Source organism: Acinonyx jubatus, chromosome E3, assembly GCF_027475565.1.
Source record: "Acinonyx jubatus isolate Ajub_Pintada_27869175 chromosome E3, VMU_Ajub_asm_v1.0, whole genome shotgun sequence".
Taxonomy (NCBI): Eukaryota; Metazoa; Chordata; class Mammalia; order Carnivora; family Felidae; genus Acinonyx; species Acinonyx jubatus.
In genome coordinates this window covers 38,588,894-38,612,830 of record NC_069398.1, presented here as the reverse complement: position 1 = coordinate 38,612,830, position 23,937 = coordinate 38,588,894, and the positions used below count along the sequence as shown (strand labels likewise).

Below are 23,937 nucleotides of genomic sequence, written 5' to 3'. Positions count from 1 at the left end.
CAAAACGCAGCAACGCTTTCAGGCATTTCTAAAAAGTAAAAACGCTAGGTTGTCCATCCACGCTGGGGAAGAAGGGGTGCAAAGTTCTCTTGCCTGGAAAATACAAATGGAGAAGCCTCGACTGTTCCAGGCAGGGTCAGGCCAGGGGAGCCTGGCTCTGAAGGAGGCCCGGGCCCACGGCCGAGGCCCGGAAAGTAGTGAACACGCGGAGGCCGCCTCTCCCAGGAGCCGCTGGGGCTGCGAGACACTGCCAACCGCTCCCGCCTGGGAGGCAGAGCAGACTCCCCGACCCGAGGACCAGGGCCTGGTGCGCACGTGGGTGCCAGCGGGCACCCAGAGCCCGGGCCATGGCGCTGCAGCCGCTTCCTACCAGCAAGGCCCAGGCTCCATTATAGACTGTTTATGTAGCACCAAGAACGCTGTCCTTTAAATGCTCTTCGGTGATTAGGCTGGCTGGAAGCATCCTGCCTCGGGCCCATGCGGCACGCGGGATACCGAGCGGGGGCCCCGTGGGGACACCCACCTGGCCAGCACGCCTCCTCCGAGTGGGGATGCCGGGCCTCAGACAGCTGGTCCCGTCTCTCACCACCCACCTCAGAGGCAAAAAAGGATCCACACCCAGATCTCTAGAGAAATTGTCAAAAGCAGGTTTCTTCTCACGGCCAAGCTTCCTCGACATGGCAGATCGTTGCATCTTGGGAAAAGATAAAATGTTTCTTCAGCTGTCAACACTATGCTTCTCACATCCTCGAACCCCGTTCTTGCAAAATCTGAAAACGCCAAACACAGAGAATAAGGACTCAGGTGCTGGATAGGGCTTCGGCCTGCGGCCAGCTGGGAGCCACGAGGCCCCAAATAGAGGCGCCCTGCACCAGAAGCAGGGCCCAAGAGCCCCAGTCCACGCCCGGGGGGCCCCAGGGGGCCAAAGAGGCCAGCACGAAGGTCAGGGGCAGAGAAGGCCCGGGAGACCCCACTGAGGGGGCCATCTCACGCACCTCTGGCCCTCTGCCAGGGGCCCTCCGGCTCTCCATCCTGGCCCACGGCAGACATATGTGCCCCCACCTCCCACACCAGTGGCTCCTTATCAAGGGCCCAGAGGTCCTCTGAGAGCCACCCCTGCTCTTCCCCCCCCGAGGGTGCCAGGGCTTGTGGGACAGGCACCAAGTCCTGAGTGTCCAGCCTGGCTAAGTCCTGGGCTGCAGACCCGTGTATGACCAGGTACCGTCGGTCCCCCAACAGCCTGCTCCTCTTTCTTTTTCCGTGTCCCATCACAAACCAAGTCCCCTCAGTGTCCCCTCAACCCTGCACTAATCACAAAGCCCGGAAGCCTGAGCCCCCAGGACTACCCCATCACCCCCAAACCCACCAGTTCACCCTGCACGCTGCCCAGCAGGGCTGACATTTTGCTTCACGGTGTGCTGGCCTCCCTGTGACTGGACAGGACACCTCAAGGGTGCCAACCCCTCCTTGCTGCAGCCCCGCAGAGCCCAAAGCTCCTCGGCCACGATGCCCGTCCCTGTGTCTGTCACTCCTCCTCGGCATCTCAGGGACAGAGCAAGGCCCCCACCCTCCCTCAGCCCTGGCATCTGTGCTTCCCACCCCCAAACCAGGCTGGGAGCTTCTCAAGGCCTGGAGCTACCTGGGGACAGGCCTGAGTCCTGGCAAACACCTGCGGCGCTGAACCCCACGCAGACCAGGTTGGGGAAGGGACTACCCTGTGTCCCCAGGTGGGGGCTTCAGAGCTGGCAAACCTTGTGGTTTCGATAAATATGTACGGTATGGCTAAACACCAGATAACCACGAGAAACGTCCTGAGTCCCGGCCTGGCCCAACCCAGCCAAGGTGGGCACCGGAGATAGCCCACACTGTCGGCAGTGTGAGAGCTGGCCTCCTGGAGGCATCTTCTGCTCGAATTCCGGAGTTTAGGGAGATATGGCTCTGAGGACACCTTGTTTCTGAGCCCTGGACCCAGGCACAAGGTGGACTGTGCCCCGGGAGGGGCCAGCCTGCTGGCACCAGGTCCACACGGCTGCTCTGGCCACGGAGTCTCCAGGGAGGCCCCACCAGCCCCCAACCACCTGCTCACAGGCCAGGGTGGCTGCCCAGAGCAGTGTGGCCACAGGAACGGGGGCACCAGTCACTCTCTGTCACTTGTCCGGAATCACTCAGGAGTCACAAATTCTTGAGGGTCACTCCAGCCTGTGCCCTGGTGCCTTACATGCCCCTACTGGTCCCTGGACCCGTGCCCAGCACGTCTCTGAGGGCTCCGAACACCCAGGAGGCATGCTCTCATGCTCTCCGGCCCACTGTGCCCACCACCCGGGACCCCGCTTTTCTTCCTGTACGGTGCACCTTCTGCTGTGATGGGGGAACAGCACCCCAGATTGAACATCCCTCCTCAGCCCAGATGGACCCTGTCTGAGGGACACGGCCCAAGGAGGTGACCGGGATGATCGTACACACCCACTCAGCCCTTGCAGGTCCCTTCTGTTCCCAAGACGCTGGTCCCAGCCCCAGCATCTTTGCTGTTTGCAGGGCAAGCCAGAATCGGTGGGAGCCCATGAAACACAGAGCTGCCGCTCACCTTGAGGGAGCCCAGCAGAGGAGAGGAGCATCTGAGATCACAGCGGAAAGGAGGAAGCCTATGCGACCGCAACGTGGCCCAGAGCAAGGTGACAACACAGGAGGGGCTGCCCCACCAGAGTGAGGCCCAACTACCGCCTCTTAACAAGGATAGAAAACCCCTCCCAGGACCTGTGACAGTCACAGGCCAGCCCAGCATGGGTTCTTACCTGGGCCGCCTCCCACGGACACCAGCTGTGTCCCTCAAGTCCCCGGCAGACAGGCCCAGGCAGGCTGACGCTGCTTCAGCGGGCCAAACCCAGGCTCCTAGAGCAGCTCCCCGGGGAGGAGCAAGATGAACCGCGGGGGGCAGGGGCTGAGAGAAGACTGACCTCCTGGAGGAGGTGGGTGCAGCCAGCGCCTGGCCGGCAGGCAGGCTTCCCCATGCTCCCCCAGCGCCCGGCCAGGCTCATAGCGCAGCTCGGCATCCGGCCAGGCCGATCCAGGAGCCCATGGCCCATGTGGCTGCTGAGCCCCAGGCGCGGCAGCTCCGAACAGGGGGCCACTAACACAAACTACGCATGTGGTCTCAGAGACTTCGAGGAGGAAATTAAGTATCTCCACGATTTCTGAGGTTCTGCACGTACTGAATTGACAGTATGAGCACAAATTTGCCTTTCTTTGGACTTTCTCACCGTGGCTACTGGTGAGTTTGAAGATACACAGCAGACTTGCACTGCAGGTCGCTGGCCCAGACCAGGGCTTGCAAACTTTCCTTAAAGAACCAAATAACAAATATTTAAAGACAGGAGGGTCGAGAGGCAACACCGAGGACGTTGTATACTTATACGATCATCGAGAAAATAACTAAAGATGGAAATGCCACTCTGAGTTTGCAATCCCCAGTCCAGAGTTCTCACGGCCCGACGGCCAACCTTTTAGTGCTCGGCTGGCTGCACGCCTTTCCCGAGCTCTTCCCGGGTCAGACAGAGGCTGAGGAGCCCCGACCTGTATGGCTTGGCCCAAGAATGGGGGCCCTGGAGGGAGCAGGGGAGCTCCTTGGATGACACCTGGCTCGCCCACCAGCAACCTGCCCTCTCTAGGTGACTTCCTGTGCTCAAGATGAGGGCACAGAGCAGGTGGCCCCTGCTGGTGGTCAACACAGCTGGGTTCTAGAGCTGGGCAAGGGAAGAGGCCAGGAAACACAGGGACGTGGGGAGCAGCTGGGGGCCGAGGGAGCATTAGCGGAGCCCCTCATCATAGGACAAACGGAAAGAAAGTCCTCAGAGACTCCCCTCTCTCAGCATCCCTTGTGTGAAGTTCAGGGTGAGAGGCGCTGTGGGCTTTGGCATGGGGACTGAGGTCCACCCGCTAAGGCACAGCCCTGTCTCTGTGGCCCTGAAACCACGGCAGAGTGACAGGAGCGGGGAGCCAGGGTCTGGGTGTTTGCCAGTCCCCAGGAGGGGCAGGCCCATGTCCTTGGCCCGCTGACCCCCACAGCGAGGAGGTCCTGTCAAGCCTGACACACAGGGCTCTCGGAGACCCCAGCCCAGGTTCCAGGGCTACCCATGCAGATGTCTTAAAGGAAACAGACAGGCTGGCTCCACTGGAGATCTACAGTCAGCGTCAAGCGTGGAAGGTTCTCTGTCAACTACAGGTATGGGAAAAATGCAGCGAAGGAAGGGTTGGGGTCAAGGAAACTACGGTGAGTGGTCAGTTTCAAGGGTGACAGAGCTCACCATGACATTTACACTTAATCTGAGTCATCCCCATCGGGACCCGTCTCCTCGTCGTCGCTCTGGCTCGGCACGCAGCATGCGGCAAGGGAGAAGAAGAGAGGGCACCGTCAGTGCAGGGTGGGGTCGGGGGGCAGCTGGGGGAAGCCCACCCAGAGAGGCCGCGTCCACCCAGGGCGGCGGCACTTGGGGTCAGGAGCTCCCATGGTGCCATGTGGTGACGCACACACGGACCTGCCCCACGTCGGGGGTGGTCCTGGGCCCCGAACCCACAGGCCCAGACGGGCCATGGAGAAAAACAAACACATGGCCATTTTCCCTGGGCCTGGCACTCCCCAAGTTGCAGAGTCTTCCTTCCCTCTTTTCAGTGAAGAACTGAACCGTGCCCAATCGAGGTCTGGCCTATGCTGCTGGCTCCAGAGAAGACATGACGGTCTAAGAACGTGACAATGGAAGGGTCAGTGGGCCCGCTGGCTGAAGACTGTGATCAGGCAAGTGGGAGATCGGTCACTGATCAGTCATCAGTTGACCTCGTCCAGTTCACCGAGACCAGTAAAACCTCTGGACACAGAGGTGGGGGGCATCGCTGGCGGGCAGTGCTCCACATGCTACCACGGGTCCTGAGTCCACAGACTACACGAGGGAGCTCCGTGTCCACCAGGCCTCCTGGCCTCAGCCACCGCCCCCCGTCCCCACGCATCCCTGCCGCCGGAGAGTTCCGCAAGTCCTTCCAGCAAGTGTCAGATTGGCAGAGGGGTCCGGGAAGCCCTTGAACCTGCGGTCTCCACCCTCGTGTGGACTGCTGCCCTCACTAAGCCCCCGCCTGACTCCCATCCTCAGGACGCGCAGCACCGCTGCCACCAGGCTGTTCCCCAGCCCGGCCCCAGTGGTTTTCCACGACTTTCTGGAGGCCCCAACCATGGTTCTGCCTCCTGGGGAGCTCCCGCCACTGCCCCCGTTTAGAAGTCACCGTGGCTGCAACACTTCAGAGCGAGGTATTTTTGGAGAGAAAAATAGGGCCACGTTTTCAAAAGCAAAGGGATTTGGGGTCACGCCTGGAGCTTCCTCACAGCACAGATGCAGCTTTCTGCAGCTGAAGCCCCGCCCGAGGGAAATGAGCTCGGGCGGCTGCCCTGGTGAAGCTCGGCCACGAAAACGTTTCAAGTTCAGAAATAAAACCTTCTAAAAATGAACAACTTACACAAGAACTCCGCCTCCTTATGAGGCTGGGGCCACCTTCCACCCCAGACTCCACAGGAGGCTCGTCCCAGGCCAAGTGCCGCGGGGACGCTCCCTGACCCAGAGGCTGCCCTGGATCCTGCACACGAGCTACATGCTGAGTCCGGGCCATGGACAGGAGCCCCCCCCCTCTGGACGCCCTGCGTCCCAGACAGTCACCCTGTCGTGAAGACACAGAACTTCATGCTGTGATGACCAAGCTGCCTCGAGCCCCACGGAGATGGCCACTTTGGGAAAGCTAACATGCTGGAGGACACTCTGCTGTCTGTTCCTGGGCCCACACCTCCACGGAGGCCCCTGAAAGGGTCACGGGGCAGTTCTGGGCCGGTGGCGATCCGGCCAGAGGCCACCCAGGCCACGAATCTGAGGAAGCCTGGGGAGTCCCCGGTTTAAAGTCATCCTGGCTGCGGCCCTTTCCTGTGCTCACCAGGGGTGCCGCCCCAGCCCGGCCCCCACCCGTGGCCGCCCACCCCCCAGGCTGGATGCAGGCCCAGGAGTCCCGCCAGGTGGTGCCAGCCTTGGCCAGTACCGGACTTTGCCAAGAACGGAAGCATCTGGAGTCAGTGACCCCAGGAAGGAGCCCAGAGGAGAGGCCACTAGAACCTGCCACCTCTGGACAAGGCCAGCCGCGGCTCCGGGCCACGAGGCTACGATGCAAACAAACCCACAGCACAGTCGTCCAGGCATTTATACCCTGGCCGCATTGGCCTCTTTGGCAGGCAGAAGAGCCAGTGCCTGTCAGGGAGCCGGTGACAGTTTACAAGGGGCCGAGCAAGGCGACACTCCCGGTAGTCTGCTGCTTTCGCCAGCCAAACGCGGCCCCCGAGACCAGGATGGATGTGGTTAAGGCAGGTGCCACTTGAGGCGGGGACAGGGGGGCACCCTCCAGCCTGGACATCCCAAGTCCTCGGGAAAACAACCTACAACGGCATCACTTAAAAGACAGACTTCCAGAAGCAACTCTGCCCATTAGAAGATGTGTTGGCAGACGGCATGGGCCACAGAGTCCACAGGGGCTCGCCCCAAGGGGGAGCCTGTGTTCAGAGACCCCTCATTCCACCACCTGTGACCCACAGGGCCTACGTGTCCTTCCTTCCAGAACTCTGCTTCTGACACGAGGCGAGAACTACGGGACTGCAAACGACAAGCACGAGGTGCACAAGCCTCCCAGCAGCCTGTGTGGCCGGGAGCGCGATACGAACCACGAGAAACGACAAGGCCCTAAGGAGACGAGCTCAGCTCTGCAAAGGGCAGCCTCCGTGGCCACAAGCCCCTCCGCGGGCAGGGAGCTACAGTGTCCACGGCTGTGTCCGGAGCCCACCAGCCCGCAGTCACCCACCTTGGCCTTCTCACTGGGCTCACTGGTCGTGCCGTACGGGGAGTTGTGCAGTTCCTTGGAGACCACGCATAGGAATTCAGCCTGGTCCTCGCTCCCGTAGTTGTAGGAAGAGCCGATGCTGACCAGCTGGGACAGAGGAGAGCAGCGTGATGGGGTTGGAGCACTGTACACACGCCTGCCCCTCCCCGTCCCCCCCCACCGCCAGCAGGGAGACCTCGGCCCAGCGCCCACCCCTTCCCTTCCACCACCAGCAGGGGAACCCCGGCCCAGCGCCCACCCCTCCCCCACCGGCAGGGAGACCCTGGCCTGGCACCCACACCCACGCTGAAGACAGCCGGCACTCGGGAGGTTAAGGGACAGGTCTTGGACGAGAGGTTTCTAACGAACTCACAGAAAACGCAGTCCCACAACATCCACACAGCACATGCGTGCACACATGCCGTCCCACAACACACCACGCGTGCCCATCCCTGCTGGGACATCCGGCTCCGTCAGGTTTCCGGTGGGGCCCCCAGGAGAGGGAGCCTGTGCTGGGAGGTCACGAGGGGGCAGCGGCGGCTGGCTCAGAGCCGTGTGTGTGGCTCATCACACACACGTGATGGGCTCCCAGGTGCCCTGCTCGTTCCTGCTGCGGCCACCGGGCCCCCTCCCACCAGGGCCGTTAACCGAGGAGGGGGCACAGTAGTGTGGGGAGGGAAGGCAGGTGGAAGGGTCAGCTCAGGGGTGCTCGCCGGCACGCTGTGGCCTCCACACACCTCAGGCTCGGCTGGTGCGGGTGCCCCCCGACTGGCCGACCCGCCCGCCCCAGCTTAGCCCAGAGCCACCACAGGCTCATGCGCTTTTAAACGCAAAAGGAGTCCAAAGAAAGCCTGACACCATGGTGAGGTTTTCAAAGGCAGGGGCACTACGAGCAGCACTGTGGGGGGACGAGGACACGGTGGGGGCAGCGGGCAAGGCCACGCGGCAAGCATACAGCCTTCGTGGCCAGACAAGGGCAGAGCAGGCTGCACGGGCTCCCTGCCGCTCCGAAGTCTGTTCTAGGCTCACTAGCGTGGGGAGAGGTGTCCTACCGCCCGCGAACCTTGGGGGTACACGGCCCTGGGTGCAGACTGAGCTGCAGGCGTGTGGCCCCTGACAACGGTCTGCACGTTCTCACGAGGCATGCCAGCCTCTTCTGAACCTCCCTCAGATCCTTGTTCTGGCCTCATGGCCGATCACTGGTGACCCAGGCGTGGTGGCAGGACCCCTCAGGGGTCGGGGCTCTCGCCCTACTTCTCCCCCAGTGTTTCCCGCTCCTGCTTCTGAGTAGAGCATTTCTCATCGAACATGACCGGTTCTGGAGTTTTGTAGGCAAGAACTGGGAGGAGGACACGCTCCAGGCACAAAGTGGGCAAAGCAGGTTAAGGTTCAAGGGGAAGAGGGGCGCCTGGGTGGCTGAGTCAGCTGAGTGTGTGACTTCAGCTCAGGTCATGGTCTCTCGGTCTGTGGGTTCCAGCCCCACGTCAGGCTCTGTGCTGACAGCTCAGAGCCTGGAGCCTGCTTCGGATTCTGTGTCTCTCTCTCTGCCCTTCCCCCACTCACGCTCTGTCTCTCTCTTAAAAATAAATAAAACATTAAAAAAATTTCTTCTTAAAGATTCAAAGGGAAGAGAGACAGCTGGCCTGTATGATGCAGTAGAGACCCACCCAGAGGGGCTAAGGACAGAGTCCTCAGACTGGCCATGATGAGGAAGACAGAAGCCCGTGCAGGAGAGCTGTGCACTGGGCTCCAGGGGAGGGTGACCCGGTCCAGTGACCGCAGCCCCATCTCTCCAGCCCTCGTCTAGGCTGCATGTGAAGGAGGACACCAGGGCCAGTGGGGACTCCTGTCCCTGCAAGGTCTCTGGCATGAGTTTAACGAGGTCAGAAGCCACCTGGACCCCCAGCATGGGGCAGGGCAGGCCTAGTTCCAACATCGTCAGGGACAGAGAGCAGCCCTGGTGGCCGCAGGGACCAACCACTCACCCTGCTGCGCTGCCAGGCCGGAGAGCTGGCCCCAGGTTGGAGGGACGATGCAAACGCCGCACCTGTCCTAGTGACATTTAAGGGCGCTCTACAACATGATCCGTTGTTTCTAAAGACCCACAGAAAAGATGTGGCCTTAATCAGAGGGGAGACCGGGTGACGCTGTCATTTTCCACCCTCTCTCTGGGCAGGACTGCGCACTGTGGCCAGAACCCACGCCCGACAGAAGCTACTGACGGAGGAATCTTCCAGAGGCCAGAGGGGAGCCTGGTGAGCGGGGCAGTTGCTACGGGGGGCTGGGGGCCAGGCGGGGTCACAAGTCCCAACCTCAGCCCAGACCTGCCCGAGGGACAGGAACGTGAGGGCACCCGGGACATGCCCCGAGGCCGCGCTGGGGCTGCGGCTACACGGGACGGGAGCCGGAGCACCACGAAGGAAGGAACACCCGCATCCTCAGGGGGGCTGCAGGGCAGCCCCACCGGGAAGGGCATCTGTGCCAGCCGTAGCACACAGGGGCCCAAGCCACCATCTGGTCGGCCCTCAGGGGAGGGGATGCGAGGGGACAAGAGGGTGGGGCCAGGCCAACATACACCGAGGCTGTGGCTGTCAATCCCACACACGCAGGGAGACGCCAGATGGAGACACAGAGAACGGCCCCCCCGCAAAGAGGAGGGGAGCGGGGATGGAGGTCTCTGTGTCGGGGTGGGGGTGGGGCTCCAGGAATAGCCCCCCCCCCCCCGCCCAGACACCAGTCCGATCAGGACAGGGCGCAGGCTGCAGCCCGTGAGGTGTTGGAGGACACGTGGGGACGGCGAACCACAGGCCACGGACGCCTCATGACTGGCCCTCAGGGTCAGCAGCCCGAGGACCCGGGTGGAGCCTCTGTAATTAAAGGTTCCACGGCAGGCTGGCGGCAACCCAGCCTGGCAGGGGCGCGGTGGGGAGGGGCTCACCTGCTCGAACTTCCAGCCGTCAGACATCGTGGACACCATCTGCGTGAGCTCCTCTTCCTGACACTGGAGCACGCGGTACACGTGCTTCACCGGCACCTGGGGGAGCCAGAGCCGCAGACGAGTCGGGCCACGCGCCCTCCGGCAGCCCTGCCCCGTGCGCCAATTCTGGGGACGGCCCAGCAGGGGACCCAGGCGAGACTGCCACTTGCGCCCCCCAGCTCTCGGGCTCAGGCTGTCGGGCGCAAAGCCACCCCGAATGCATCCGCCAGAGCAAAACAAACGAGCCACACAGCTGCCGTTTTCCACTTCCTCATCCACCTCCCCAAGTATTTCTATTTCTAAACTGCAAAATACAGTGAGTCACGTTCCTGAAATCCCAAGAGCGCCCTTGGCGGGACGTGGACACAGGAGGACACCGTGTGTGAGTGCAGGCAGCTGGGAAGGCCCGGCAGGGAGGCCCGGGGAGCCTCGCAGGACCAGCCTCGGGCTCCGCTGCCAGAAGAAGCTGTGAGACGCTCGGGGCGCTCAGCCCTGAGCCTTCCCTCCTCCCTCAGTGAAGCGGCTTCAGAAAACCGGGCCCACCAGCCGACGCACCCGCCCGCGACCTGCACCGAGCCATGGCCGAGGCTCGGTCTCGGGTGCTGAGAGTACCTTGGGGACTCGCCCGCCAGCAGCCTTGTCCTTCCGGACCTGCTCCTCGGGGCAGGAGGCAGCGGTCCCAACAGAAAGAGGGAGCACAGCGGGGGATGTGACCCGGAGGTGAGCACAGGGACGTTGAGGCAACAGCGGTCACACGGCCCCAGGCCTTGTGAGGAGAGGCTCCTCTACCGCGTCCCCCCACCCCCCGCACAGGGGGACACAGAGGCAGCCAGGTGCCGGGCCAGACTGTGTCATACAGCTGGATGGAGGGGAAGGCAGTGGCCAGTGGCCGGAGATGACCAGGGAGCCTGTGACTGTGTCCTGCCCCCTCCTCGGATCCTTCCCGACTGTCAGGGCACCCGAGAGGCTCCCACAGGAGGAAGCACTGGGGACGCCGTGGGCCTAGGACCAGCCACTCTGAGCGGCCGGGTCTTCAACAAGAGTCCGACGAGGGCCAAGCACTCTAGCCAGGCGCCTGCATCGCCCGGTGTGGGAGAGCCCGCTGGGGGAGGGGGAGCGGAAGGGTTTCATGTGGGCGGAGCCTCTAGATAACTGAGGCAGCTCTGCAGGCGCTCCCACTTCCAGGTCCAACCCCCCCCAGCCCGCCCCGCCCACAGGAGCTGCTCACTCCGCCAGCCAGCGCGGAGCTGACATGACAGCAAACTAAGGCCTCAGACCCTTCGACGCCTCCCTCTGCGCAAGATGCCGGACGCAGCCCGCTTCAAACTCTGGCCTAATGGGCGGCAGAGTGGCTGGACCGGCTCCGGCACTGCTGACTGGCCAAGGGCGTATGGGTCCCACGAGGGGATCTGCACCACCAGGCGGGCACACGGAGTGCTGACTGAGCCCTTCTCTCCCCATAAAAGCCAAGTCTTTGTGGAACCTACACTGTCCTGTAGGAACCCCACCTCCACCGTCTACCCCTGCACTCACTGCCAGCTCCCCACCTGCTTTCCCTCGGGCCACACCATCCCTCTCAGTGGGCTGAGCACACGCCTGCCACAGGCCATTTGCACTTGCTGCGTCCCTGCCTACAATGCCCTAAGATGTCCACACACCCACTCCACACCCTCCGTGGCAAAGTCTATCCCCTCCCCCTGGAGTGGGGCTCCCTGAGGGCAGGCTGGGCAGGACGGGACACATGTGCCCACAGTGCAGGCCACAGTGCCAGCCAGCAGCACCAGAGGAGGCAGCTAGAGAGCAAGCAATGAGGTGCTAGGATGATCGTGGAGAAAGACCACCGAGACAGGACAGCGCCGATCCTGGGGCCTCGCGCAGAGGCTGCCCCCGGTCGGCAAGAAGGGAGGGGTGCGAGCGGTGCCTACGTGTCAGGCCTTGGAAGCTGCGGGCAGAGTAGCCACTGGTCTTACCTGGGATGTTTTGCTGTCTCGTTCTCTAATTTTGTCCTTTACAAGTTTTATTAGTGAGGTGATGTTGTAAAATTCCGCTTCCTCTAACACTCCTGGAATGGAGAAAAATGCCTAGTTTTCACCAGACCCAAGAATAAATGTTTCACCCCTGTCCTGCCGTGGAACCACAGCCCACCTGGCCCGGCCACTGGCAGCTCCTCAGCCCGGTCCCTCGGGCTTCCTGCAGACACTGCTGCCCTCGGCGGGGCTCCCCAGGATCAAGGGCAGAGGGTGCGCTTACTGACCCTACTCCTAGCTCGAGTCACTCCGGGTGGGCTGCTGGGTGCACAGTCACACCTGCACCTATTCCAAGCCTTGCACTGGGCACACCGGGGTGGCACTCTCTCTTGCCCCCACAGCCCGTGGGCCATCTACTGCCCTGAATGTGTGGCCCGGGCCCGGCCGAGTGGCTTCATACAGGGCTGAGTCAGTTGGTACCTCAGTTTCCCCATTAAACTGGAAGACTGTGGCTGGTTGAGAGGGTGGCTCCCAGCCACCCAGGCATCCCTCAAGCTCCAGGAAATTCTAAGGAACAAACCGAGAAGGCCCGGCTTCAAGATCGCTCACAGGCATTCCAGAAGATCTGTCCCGGCCAGACCTCACTCTGTACAACGTGTCCCTGCACTGGCAGCACTAGGAGCTCAGAGCCGTGGACTCTGCTCAGGCCCAACCAGGTCTCTAGGCAACACGGACAGGGTGGAGGAGGGGGTGGGCGGCATCTTTCCTCAGGGCTGCCCTCAGGGAGGCTGCAACTAGTACGTGAGGCTGTTGGCCGGCCCCTCAGGCCTGTGGGGGGGGGGGGGGGGGAGGGCTTCACGGCCTGAAGGGCAGGCGGCCCCTTCCCGCACAGGGACCCTACGTGTGCTGTGCTCGCAGGAGCAGACGGGCGGCAGCCGCTTGTCTGCAGCCCCCTCAGAAACAGTCCGTGCAGGGAAGTTTCATCTGCAATTGTAGAGCTCCACCAGCAGAGCACAAAGGGAAGGCACTGCCACCGACACGAGTGCACGTCCACGAGGGTCACTTCAAGAGAAGACGCCGACCCGGGTCCGGAGGCCCGGAAAAGAAATGACCCGGAAGCGGCGAGGGTGGAAGCAGCAGCCCAGTCCAGTGTGGGCGCTCGTCACGGGACCTCGGTCACAGCCGGAGCCAGAGCGCCCTGGACCTCGCGGGGCCCTCGTGACATTTTAAGCCGCGCGAACGGCCGCTCCTGGCATCTCTACTTGCTGCGACCGCACGGAACGTCTGAGCACAGACAGGAGTCGGAGCCGAGGGCGCAGTGCTGCCCTGGAAGGAGAACGCACCCAGACCAAGGAGTCCCCAGGGCTCCCACGGCGGGCGTGTCTGTGACCGCCGGAGCCAAAGCAGCGGTGAGAACTAGTGGCGTCTGGGGGGAGGAGCCCCAGCCCCAGCCACATCGCTAACCAGGCCCCTGGAGCCGCCCACGGTGGGGGGGGGGCGGGGGGCGACCCGGCCCCTCAACTGTAGCAGGCCACGAAGTCTCCGCTTCCGGAGGAAGACAGGGGGAGAGGCAGCGAGCCGGCCCCATCTCTCGGAGACACACGCCTGCTGCCCCACGGGGCACATCTGTGAGGCCGCCAGGAGCCAGCGAGGGGACGCAGGCACCCGGGATTTCTGTGGGGATGGGGGTGCTCGGGGCCCAGCACACGGGGCCTGTGCCTCACAGGGCAGCTCAGGCTCAGAGGGGTCTGTGTCTTAGGTCTTCCTAAGGTCCTCCTGCCCACCAGGCCCCTGTCCCCAACTCACCCTCCTCTGCGAGGTCTTTGTTAATGACCAGCTTGCCGTGTCTCAGGTAGTTTAGCACGGGCCCAAAGTAGGTGGGGTCTCTGTCGATTAAATAGGCACCGGTTTCATCCTGCAAAGAACAAAGCATCTTGAGTCCCGCACAAGAAAGCAAGCGTCCCCATGAATGACCCCAGGCCAGGAGGCACGCCCAGGGTTGCAGGGGCGTGGGGTCTGCGCGCGCCCCTTAAGCCAAAAGCACACCGTGTTGAGGCTCCGCGCACCTCTGGCCATCTGCAGCCTCGCACCCCGGTCTGTCGCCACTCCAGGTCTGGGCCAAGTGAAGCTCTGTTGGTAGCAGAATCAGCTCGCCGTATTCAGGCGGCAAGGCAACCGCAGCGCCACACACACAGCGGAGGAGCTGCTGCTCTGCCTCTTCCCATCTTAAAGCTGTCCCAACACTCTCCTCCGGGGCGAGTGCCCACGGCCTCCTCACCTCGGGGAGGGGGGGTCAGAGGCAGGCGGAAGAGTGACTGCGCGCACAAGCCTGGCTTCCGCTGCAAGGTGGTCCCAGAGCCTCCCAGGGATGGCTGACAAAGGAGCCTCGCCCCGTGCGGCAGTTGCGGAGTCTGTGAGGCCTTCACAACAGACCGTGGGAAGGTGCTTCCCTCCTCTAGGTGGGCCCTCGCTCCTCCCGGGGGATGCCCGGGGCCTCTCTTGAGGGTTAGGGCCCTCTGCCCAGCTGCTGGCAAGCTTCAACCACAGCCCGGACAGGTCCGCAGACACGCCGACCTGGCACGGGGGCAGGGGAAGTTCCGAAGGACACCTCCATGGAGTAGAGTCCACAGAGGCCCACTCAGAATAAGAGGCGTGGGGGGTACTGCCTGTGAAAGCGAGCCACAGCCGTCTGCGGGGGAGTGACGGCACCCCGGGTGTGGGGACGCTGCGGCCCGGAGCCTTGGAGCTCAGCGGCAGGACCCGGGCCCTCCGCCCAAACTCCGGCCAGGACGGGTCACCGCTTGCACGCAGACCTCCCGGGTCCATCCTCGTGCTCCACCCCCACGCCCCCACCCCCATCTAAGAAGCACCTGTCAGACACTGTCCCAGGACCCCTGCCTCCTGTCTCTCTGGACCCCTACTCTTCTCCACGCAAGGCCCAAGGACCCAAGGTCTAGAAAGAAAGAGACAGTGCTGCCACAACACGAAATCGAGGGGGACTCGTCCCCACCCCCACCTTCAGGTGGAAAAGAGTCCAGCACGTGACGTGTGCACATCACCAAGCTCAGGAATGATTCATCGGCTCGCTGCTACCTCGACAGACAGCTGGCAGGTGGTTGGCTGGGGACAGGGCACCCCAGGGAACCTCCCTATCACACGGGGCCCAGGCCTCAGTGGAGCCAGACTGTGGGCTCGAGGACCGGCATCACACTGTGCTTCCCCCACAGGAAGGGTGGGCAGGCTGGCCCCTCGGCTGCCTCCACACGGACTCCCGCACGCCCGGCCCGGAGGCAAGCACAGAGCCCTCCTCCCGAGCCTGCCTCGGGGGGAGCCCGCCTGGACCCAGAACAGCGGGTTCACCAACGGGACCCCAACACGCTAAAGAACAAGTGACCTTGTGTGGCAGGCTGGGCCCCGGGTAACCTGACGCCCGGACGTGCCACCCCCACCAGTGAGAGGCCAGCCTGTCCGGCCCCGCCACTGAAGAGTGGCACTTAAGCACTTTCCCCCACGGAGTCCCACCAGGGCTCTCCGGACCAGTTTCTTCCTGGGGGTTCATCTCCGTCGGAGGGACTCCGAGGGCAGTAGGGTGGGCAGCAGCGACAGGATGTGGGGCTCTTACCTGGGCTCATTGGGAGGTTTCAATTTCCACAGGACGTGTGGGGGGCCCTACACCGAGACCCCAAAAATCCCCGGGGCCTTGATCTTGGGCTACTGCCCAGATGATCAGACTGACTCTCACGCTCACAGGCAGGACCTCCTCTGTAAAAACCCCGCGTCTGAGCAGCCGAGCGTGAGCAGCACGCTCCAGAGCTGGTGAGTGTGGTTGGGCCGTGGACAGGTGGACAGACCCTGGACACTGCGGCCGGCACGCTGACACAGGGGCGAGGGGCCTCAGCACCTCATGTGCTTGTGCTGGGAATGCGGCCCTGGGGCCTCTATCCTGTGGCAGAAATAAAGGAAAGTACAGAACACGGAAAGAGAGAACAAAACAAAACACCCCAATTCAGAAGAGAAGTCTCAGGCTGCTTAAGCAAAAGCCCAGGGAGAAGCATCTTGGCGACACCCACAACGCCAAGTGCGGGAGCGGCGCGGGCGCGGGCAGGACCCGGGTCTGGTCACACTTACGACAGGCAGCAGGGAACTAGAGCAAGACGTCAACGCCGGCTGCTGGCGAGACTCGCGGGTCCCCCGTCTCCTCTTTCTGTCCTGCCCTCCATTTATATAATGAGCGTGTGCTACATTTGTAGAGTGGTGAGGTTTGTGTTTTTTATAAAAGAGCCAGAATTAAGACTGCTTCTTGACAAATCATTTCCCTCTGTTGACCTTCCCCACTTCTCAGTGAATTAGCGTCTGACCTACTTGTTTAGTGCTGGCTTTAAAGATATACATGTACCTTAAAGGCTTAAAACGGGGGAAGCTGGCCTTGGCTCCTGAACGGTACTGAGCGCCAACACCCCTCAGGCTTTCAGGCCGCACACCCGGAGCAGGCGGCTCGCTGTTGCGCAGGTCGGCTGGGTGCCACTCCCAGTGGGCCCCCCCTCCGAGGCTGAGCCCAGCGTCTCCATGGGAAGCTGGAACCCTGCCTCCCTGAGCTTAGGCTGCTAGACCGTTGGCCCCACACGGAGAGGCTGCCGGGCCACAGAGATCATCAGGTCCTGGCCATGAGCCCCGTGCTCATAGTCATTTCCCGGAGAGGAGCCAGCGAGCGACCAAAGGTAGGGCCAAGCCCACATCACGTGCTCTCCCAGGAGACACCCAACCTGCAGTCCCTCAGCAGGGAGGCAGGGAGGCAAATCCTGCTTTGAAACCACCCGGGAGCCCCGCCCACCCCGTCCACTCCTTTCGGGGCCCACCAGCCACCCTTAGCTCACATTGCTGGATAGGAATCAATGCTCCGAAGGGGCCGGAAACACAGCGGGCCACCCAATAAACAGCCCCCTAACCTGAGGTTCTCCCTGCCCACTCTGCGCCCAGAAGCAAAACCTGGCTCTCAGGTTCAGGGCAGGATCGAATGCGCTGCCCAGCAAAGCACCGTGGACAAAGTGGGGGCCGCTCACCCCTCAGGGGTCACTCCATTGACACAACCACATGGTCCTGAAAATGGCAATGAGGAGTGAGGGCCAGGGGTGTCAGGCTCTCACACAAGATTCTAAATGGAGAATGATTTGGAGCGCCTGGGTGGCTCAGAAGGTTGAGCGTCCAACTTTGGCTCCGGTCACGATCTCGTGGTTGGTGAGTTCCAGCCCCGTGTCGGGCTCTGTGCTGACAGCTCGGAGCCTGGAGCCTGCTTCCCATTCTGTGTCTCCCTCTCTCTCTCTGCCCCTGCCCCCTCGCACTCTGTCTCTCTCAAACATAACGCTAAAAAAAAAAAAAATCAATGACAACAAATGGAGAATGATTCTGTTGACATGTGAGCGCTCTTTGGGGAGCACCTTCAGTCACCTTCACAACCTCCATCAACACCCCGGGAAACAGCGTCACCACCACTTGGGTGCAGGAGAGAATGCACAACCACCAAGACCTGAAGAGGGCGGGGTGTCCTGAGCTAAACCAAGATCAATTCTGTCAAATTTCCCAGTTGAAATCTAAATGCAAAAGCACAGAATCCTTCCTCTGAGCACAAACCTCTGCGATGTACCTTATTAGAAATACTTAGGTTTTACTCTTAAGTTATCCATTTTAAGTGACTATTTCAAACTCGTACGTAAAACCTTCAACCCCTGCCCTCTTCTGTTTTGTTTTCTATAGTTTGTCAAAGTCTTGATCCCAAAGAGGCCTTAGACGTCCCCGATTACGAACGATGAAATGGAGGCACCAGACACATGTGTGAGGCACTGGAATTCACAACCACCCCCACCCCCGCCCCATGCCCAGGAGTGCCAGCTGGTTCTGATTTAGCGCTCCCTGCACGAGCCCCGAGATGCCCTGTGTACCCTGAGAGCTGACACACCCTTGCGCACGTCAGGGGAACATAGGAAACGCAGGACTCTGGACAGAGACAGGGCACGAGTGTCAGGGTCCTGGGTCATTCCGACCCTCAGCACTGCCCATGGCCACCAACGTCCTCAGACCTCAAACTGCACTCGACTCGCAGGGCCCTCCCCCCAGGATGTCCCAGATGGCCACATGTCAATTCAATTTGGAATTTAGGATGACATACACGACTCACAAGAGCTCGCCAAGCAGCAAACCCGAGCGCTTGTGTGAAGGGCCCACCCACGTGGGTCCCGCCAGACCCCAGAGTACATGGGGATGCTTCACCGTGACCGGTTCAGGTCGGCAGGGCCAGGACCCCCTGGGAGCAGACGCTGCATCCACCGTGCACGCAGAGGCGGGTGCCGGTCACGCTGGGGCAAGATCCCGTGACCGGACCTGCCAGCCCGTGGGCCAACCGTCCAGGTCCCAGCTGCTACAACACTTCTGTCAGGTGCACCCCTCCCTAGAGACATGCCAGTTGCAGAACACCTGCACGCAAACCCTCCACAGATGCCACGTTACTTACTTTGGTGGCGGGCATGCGTGTGTTCACTATAAATCTGCTGGCATGAGAAAATCAACGAGCGACGGGAACAGGCGGGCACCATGACTCCCTGCGGCAGAAGCACCACACAGGAAGGACCCAGGGTCCCCGACCACAGTGCCCCCTCCACTGACTCGGAGGCGTGGCCGCCTCCAGGCTGCTCCCCAGGCCCCTGGGTGCCGGCTACGCCGGGCCCGCAGGCAGCACACTGCAGCCAGGGCGCCTTGCCGGAGGCTCACACCGAGCCCGCTGCTCCGACAGCCACCGCCCTGCTGCCTCCAAGGTGGCCTCTGCCCTCTGCCTACACTCGGCCCTGCTGGCAGACCCAGGTCAGAAGATGCCCTTCGTTCCTGCTGGGACCGAAGGGCAGGCCCGTGGCCCCTCCGCTGCCTCAAGCGACGACCACCTGGTGCACCGTGCTGCCTGCCTCTCCCTTGCCTGTTTCACAACTCCTACCTCCGCCTATGCGCTGGAGCTGGTCCAGCTCATCCGCTCCAGGACTGCTGCCACCCAACCCTGACTTGCAAAGATCCTGGAAGCCCCGCTGCCGAGGAAACAAGAACCCACCGGAATGTGGACGACGGGAAGAGACACTCGTGTCGCACCCACACTTGGATGCCTCAAGCCCATTTCATTCATTGGGTTGGATGGTACCTGAACCCTGGAGCTGCGCTCTCCAGGCTCAAAGACCTCAAATTTCTTGCAAGAAAACTCAGTAGCTGCCCAGGAAGCTGTGTCCCTCCCCCATGGCACTGGTGGAACTGGGAAGCCGCCCTCTGGGGCCTGTCCTAAGATCGGCCAGGGGCTCTGGGGTGGGGAGCAGTGGCAGCAGGAGGGCCAGGCTCCCACACGCTGCCCTGGGAGGCCGGCCGAGGCCTGCGGTGGTTCCAAGAGTATACATAAGAAACAAGCGGTAACAAAACAAGTTCTGAAGGGGAGGGAAAAGAGTTCTTTCTGAAAACCAAGCGAACAGTTGAGACTGCCACCGGTGCTCTCCGTCTACTGCAAGGAGCCCGCACAGGCGCTGGGTGGAGGTGCTGTGACCTACACCCTCCTCCTGAACTCATAAGGCTCCTCCACAACTCAGGCTCAGAGAGGTGCACCAGCTTACCCCAAGGCCACACAGCGGGTTACGGTGTGTCCAAAGTCAAAGTCAGGCCCGAGTCCCCAGTCTACCTCTGCCACCAGAGAAGACGCTCCGTCTCCCTAGCTCCATACCGAAATGCTCTGCAGCATGGGTGGAGCACCCTGGCCATGTACAAACGTCCCCTGGTGCGCAGTCAGCTCCTTTAATGGACTTTAAACACTGTTGGGCCGGAGCGTCCTGGAAGGGAGCGGCGAGCGCCCACTCACAGCCGACGCGCAAACGGGCACCTCGGCGTTCCCATAAAACTCGATTTGCAAAATCAGGCAAGACACCTGATGGAGGGTAGTTTTTTAACCACTGCTTTAAAGCAAACTCGTCACCGTCCTGCTAGGCAGGAGCAACGACAGGCTGCATGTGCAGAAAGAGGAAGCGCTCCAGAGGGCCAAGCGTTTCCTCCTGGGCTGCCCTTCGTAGGCTGACAGCGGGGACAACCTCAGGTGCCGGCAAGGCAAGTCCTTTCTCAGGGCTCTCCGGCCTGGGCTCACGGGCTGGTCCAGGTCCGAGGGCCATCCGATCAGGTGCCCTGTGAAGAGGAAATGTGGGCACCACCAGCAAGCACCTCCCCTGGGGGAGGGGAGAGGCTGCTCCCAGCTCAAGGGGGGCCCCTCTCGCTCGGGTCCCAGACCAGCCACGGCACGCGGTCGGGGCTAAGAACACACTCAGAGCCACATCCTCAACCAAAGCGTGAAATGCAACGTACCCAAGTCTCAGGACACCCACTCAGGGCCTCAGGACGACACAGCTGTCACCAGTGCCCGGGATGGTCTTAAAAATTTGGGGAGTTAGCCTTTCGCCTCTGAGTTGGTTACACGGAACATAATCTGCTCTTTCCACTCGGAGGAATCCCCACTGCTCTTGCCAAGCGACTTAAGAGTTCGTACCTCCACCCACACCCCCGTCACTTCACCCTGTCTGTAAAATCCCTTCCACTATATTTCCAACCGAAACTCTGTCTGGAACTCTTGCCAACACCGAGTCTACCCGGAGTGAGCACAGGCAAAGAACTGCGAGTGACATGTCGTCAGAAGCACTGTGACAAGCCCCACCCCTCCAAAACCCATCTGACGCCACAGCATCTGCAACCCCCGAGCCAGGACAATGGCCCCGTCAAAGGACAAAAGCTCATGTTTTCTCCGGGCCTGGCTCGGCAGCAGACACTGAACCCACCTCAAATCCTACTTAATCTGAGTGGTTTCAAACCACCAAGTAGCAGTATTTCCTGTTTCCCTTTTAACTCCTAAAGCACCTCCACACTGAAACAGGGGCTGATTCAGCTCTAAACAAACTCTAACCTGTTTTCAACAATGTCTAATGGGCCAGGTACCACGGAATACAAAGAGACTTAACCCAAATGAATCACACGTCAAGTATTTACAAAGCACTTCCGGGAAGAAGAATCACGCCTGCCCTGCCCCTTACAGGAGCCTGGGAGAAAGATGGCCCAGGACAGCAGAGCACATACTGAAATGAACACCCCAGACACAGCCCCGCCGGAGGAAACCCCAGGAGGAAGTGAGAATTCGTGCTTGGGCTGTCCGTAAAGAGAACGGCACGGCAGCAGTGGGCCCAGAGTCAGAACATGAGACAAGAGGGTAAGGGTCTGGAGTTCCGAAAGGGTGGGCGGTGGTCCCAGGCTCAGTCCTGAGACAGGGAACATGGATTCGGGGGGAGGGGGACCGGTCGCAGCCCCGCCCCCCACTCTCCCCAACAACCTGTCTGTCCACATCTTCAGAAGACAACCTGTCTGTCCACCCTCGGTCCACATCTCCCACACGGCTTCCAAGCTCCAGGCACTCTCCCAGTGAACTCCAAACCCATGGGTTCCTGAAAGGTTCCTGGTCTCCCATTTCTTGGAACAACTGCCCTTCAAGTCTCCCCACCCAACCCCTAGCCACACACCAGCTTGCTGGAGCCCAGGAGCTCGATCAACCCTAGTCAGACGCCCAGCTGGAATCTTCCACCAGGTCTGTGCTGACGTCCAGTCCTAGGGATATCTGCCAGGTATGTTTTCATTCGTTTTAACTACCGGCTGAGGGCTTCGAGGCTTTGACACGTGCATCAACATCCTGTTCCTCGTTCTTCATGGAATCACTGGCATCCCACTTCTCCAAACACCCTTCCCCTCCGCCCTCATCCTCTGTATCCTCGCTCAGAGTCTAAGCATCCGGGAGCAAATACGGGAGGCATTCTTTCATCGGAACCAAGAGGGGAAAAACTGAGAGGACCCAGTATCTTACACATTTTCTTCTCTTTGAAGTAAAGGTACTCTACCACCGTGACCAGTGTGAATTGACACTACTCCTTCTGGCAAATTCCCATCATCCGTGACAAAAACTAACCCTTATTTACTAACAACTCCTCTGTGAGACAAAATCTGAATCTGCCGCTTCATGTTCTAAATTTCGGTGTTACAATTTGGAAGTGAGATGTGGTTAAGTGGATGATGATGACAGAAAGCAACATGGATATATGCTGCTACATTAATTACCTCCCCCAAAGGACGATTATTACAGTCATGCATAATTTTTTAAGCAGTCTTGAGACAGCAAAATAAAGGGATGGGTTGGCTTAACTGTGCAAGCTATCGTTAATTGGGTCTTAATTGTATTAGTGAATAGAGAGACTTTGCCTCAAAAAAAGAAAAGAAAAGAAAAGAAAAGAGAAAAGAAAAGAAAAGGAAAGGAAAGAAAAGGAAAGAAAAGAAAAAGAAAAAAACCCAGTGGACAAGAGCAATTTCAAATCTGATTCAATACACAAAACAGGAACTCTCGAGTAGAAATGCAAGTGAATGGCCACTGTGACCCACTGTTTTAAAAAAAAAAAAAACACAAAAACAACACAGTAAGACATACACCCACGCTATAAAAGGAAAATCACAGCAAACAAAAGGCTATTTCTACCCTGGAGATGACTGTCATTTTCTGGGAGGTCAATTCTCTGAGAGTGGAGAGCTCGGTCAAATAAGCAATGGAAACCGCTGGGGGTGGTGACAAGGGAGACTAGACTGCCAGCAACTCCAACCCTGATTTCTACCAACGACAAGCGGTGTGGCGGTAACTCAGGAGCTCTCGTTTCCTGATGGTAAGGTCATGCCACACCAAGGATGGTCTCTGTCAGCCTTCTTGAACCTGAAAAGGGATCTGAGTCCTTCTGGGAAGACTTATGCCTGGCAAACGTTGAGCTGGCGAGGCACAAAGCCAAGGGCAATTATGTAGGCTCAACTGAAAAAGACCCAGCAAAGTTAGAAGGATGTGAGCTGCCTGGGATAAACGCAGGTAACAATTATTCTTACAACAGGGCCTTTTCGGAGTTTCAATCCAGACAGCTCCTGAGAAGCTCTTCCTCGGCCACACAAGACTTACAGAGGTGATAGTATAGTTTCTGTATCGTCTGCACAGGAGTACGAACGCTTGCGGAGACGAAAGGCACGCTGCAAACCTAGAAGCTCCTATCCTTTCGGAAGAGCAGGGGAAAAGCGGACGGGGAAAACAAAGAAATTCCTACCTAGTCCCTCCTCGCCACCCCTTAACACGAGCAACATTTTCTGTGAAAAATTATTCGACGGGCGGCACCTTCTCAGTGTTGAGTGGGTGCACGTTGTGGCCGTAAACGAGGGAGCGCCAACTCTCTAAATGCAAGTCACCGGGAAAGGCAGGTCACCCGTGTCAACACCCCCACCCCCGCCCCCCACGCCAACGTTAAGTCAAGCGTCTGGAATGCGAAAAGATTAGAAGACGCCAGGGTCCTTCGATTCCAGAGCCAGTTAGTACACGAAGACACAGAAGAGAAGTTCACACACCAGGGGCAAAAGAACCCAGAGGGGGAAAGAAAGTAGGTCCACGGCACGGTCCGGGGTCTGGGAAACCTCCGCCGAAGAGAAGGCGAGAGAGAGGCGCCCGAGGTGGGCCGGCTGGGAAACCCGGAGGGCGGTGGGCGACAGGGCGCCGTCCTCTCCTCCCCCGGCCCAGGGCGGGGGGGTCGGGTGCCCTCGGGCCGGGCGGGTGACAAGGGGCGCGCGGGGCTCGAAACCCGAGGCGCGTCTCCTCAGCGCGGGCAGGGGGTGTGCGGCGGGCCGCTGCCAGGGCTGGCCCGCGCGGCCCTCACCTTGTCCGAGTCCAGGTCGGGGTCGGCCTGGCACAAACGGTACAGGAAGGACTTCGGGTCCCGGCACAGCGTCTGCCGGGTGGTGAGGAAGTAGGTGCCGCCGACGTTGAGCCGGACCCACTTGGACACGCTGCCGGGGCGCTGGGCCAGGGCGCCGAGCCCCGCGCTGCAGCGGCGGCACAGGCCAGCCCCCAGCCCCGCCCCGAGGCCGCCCGGGGCCGGCGGCAGCAGCTCGCAGTGATTCTCCGCCATGATCCCAGCAAGCCCCGCCACAGCTGCCGTCTACCGGAAGCGTCCAGTCTTTAATACCGTCCTCCGAACTCTG

At 60.6% G+C, this 23,937-nt stretch overlaps 1 protein-coding gene across 1 annotated transcript; it reads right to left on the bottom strand.

Annotated features, from left to right (window-relative positions):
* Nucleotides 1–631: 631 nt before the first annotated feature.
* On the bottom strand, nucleotides 632–23,936 carry KCTD5 (potassium channel tetramerization domain containing 5). Its single transcript, XM_027043524.2, has 6 exons — nucleotides 23,613–23,936; nucleotides 13,645–13,753; nucleotides 11,842–11,933; nucleotides 9,833–9,928; nucleotides 6,877–7,002; nucleotides 632–770 (listed from the first exon to the last, which is right to left on the bottom strand). Exons 1-6 carry the CDS (start codon nucleotides 23,862–23,864, stop codon nucleotides 741–743), a joined length of 705 nt encoding a protein of 234 aa, XP_026899325.1. The 5' UTR covers nucleotides 23,865–23,936; the 3' UTR covers nucleotides 632–740.
* Between the last annotated feature and the right edge of the window lies 1 nt (nucleotide 23,937).

What these genes read in the sequence shown, in the direction of transcription:
- KCTD5 (XM_027043524.2), bottom strand. Translation starts at nt 23,864, where the DNA reads ATGGCGGAGAATCACTGCGAGCTGCTGCCGCCGGCCCCGGGCGGCCTC. An exon ending in CCGACCTGGACTCGGACAAG is followed by an intron (nt 13,754 to 23,612) that starts GTGAGGGCCGCG and finishes TGTTCTTTGCAG; the next exon opens with GATGAAACCGGTGCCTATTT. An exon ending in AGCCCAGTGAGAAGGCCAAG is followed by an intron (nt 771 to 6,876) that starts GTGGGTGACTGC and finishes TGGCGTTTTCAG; the next exon opens with ATTTTGCAAGAACGGGGTTC.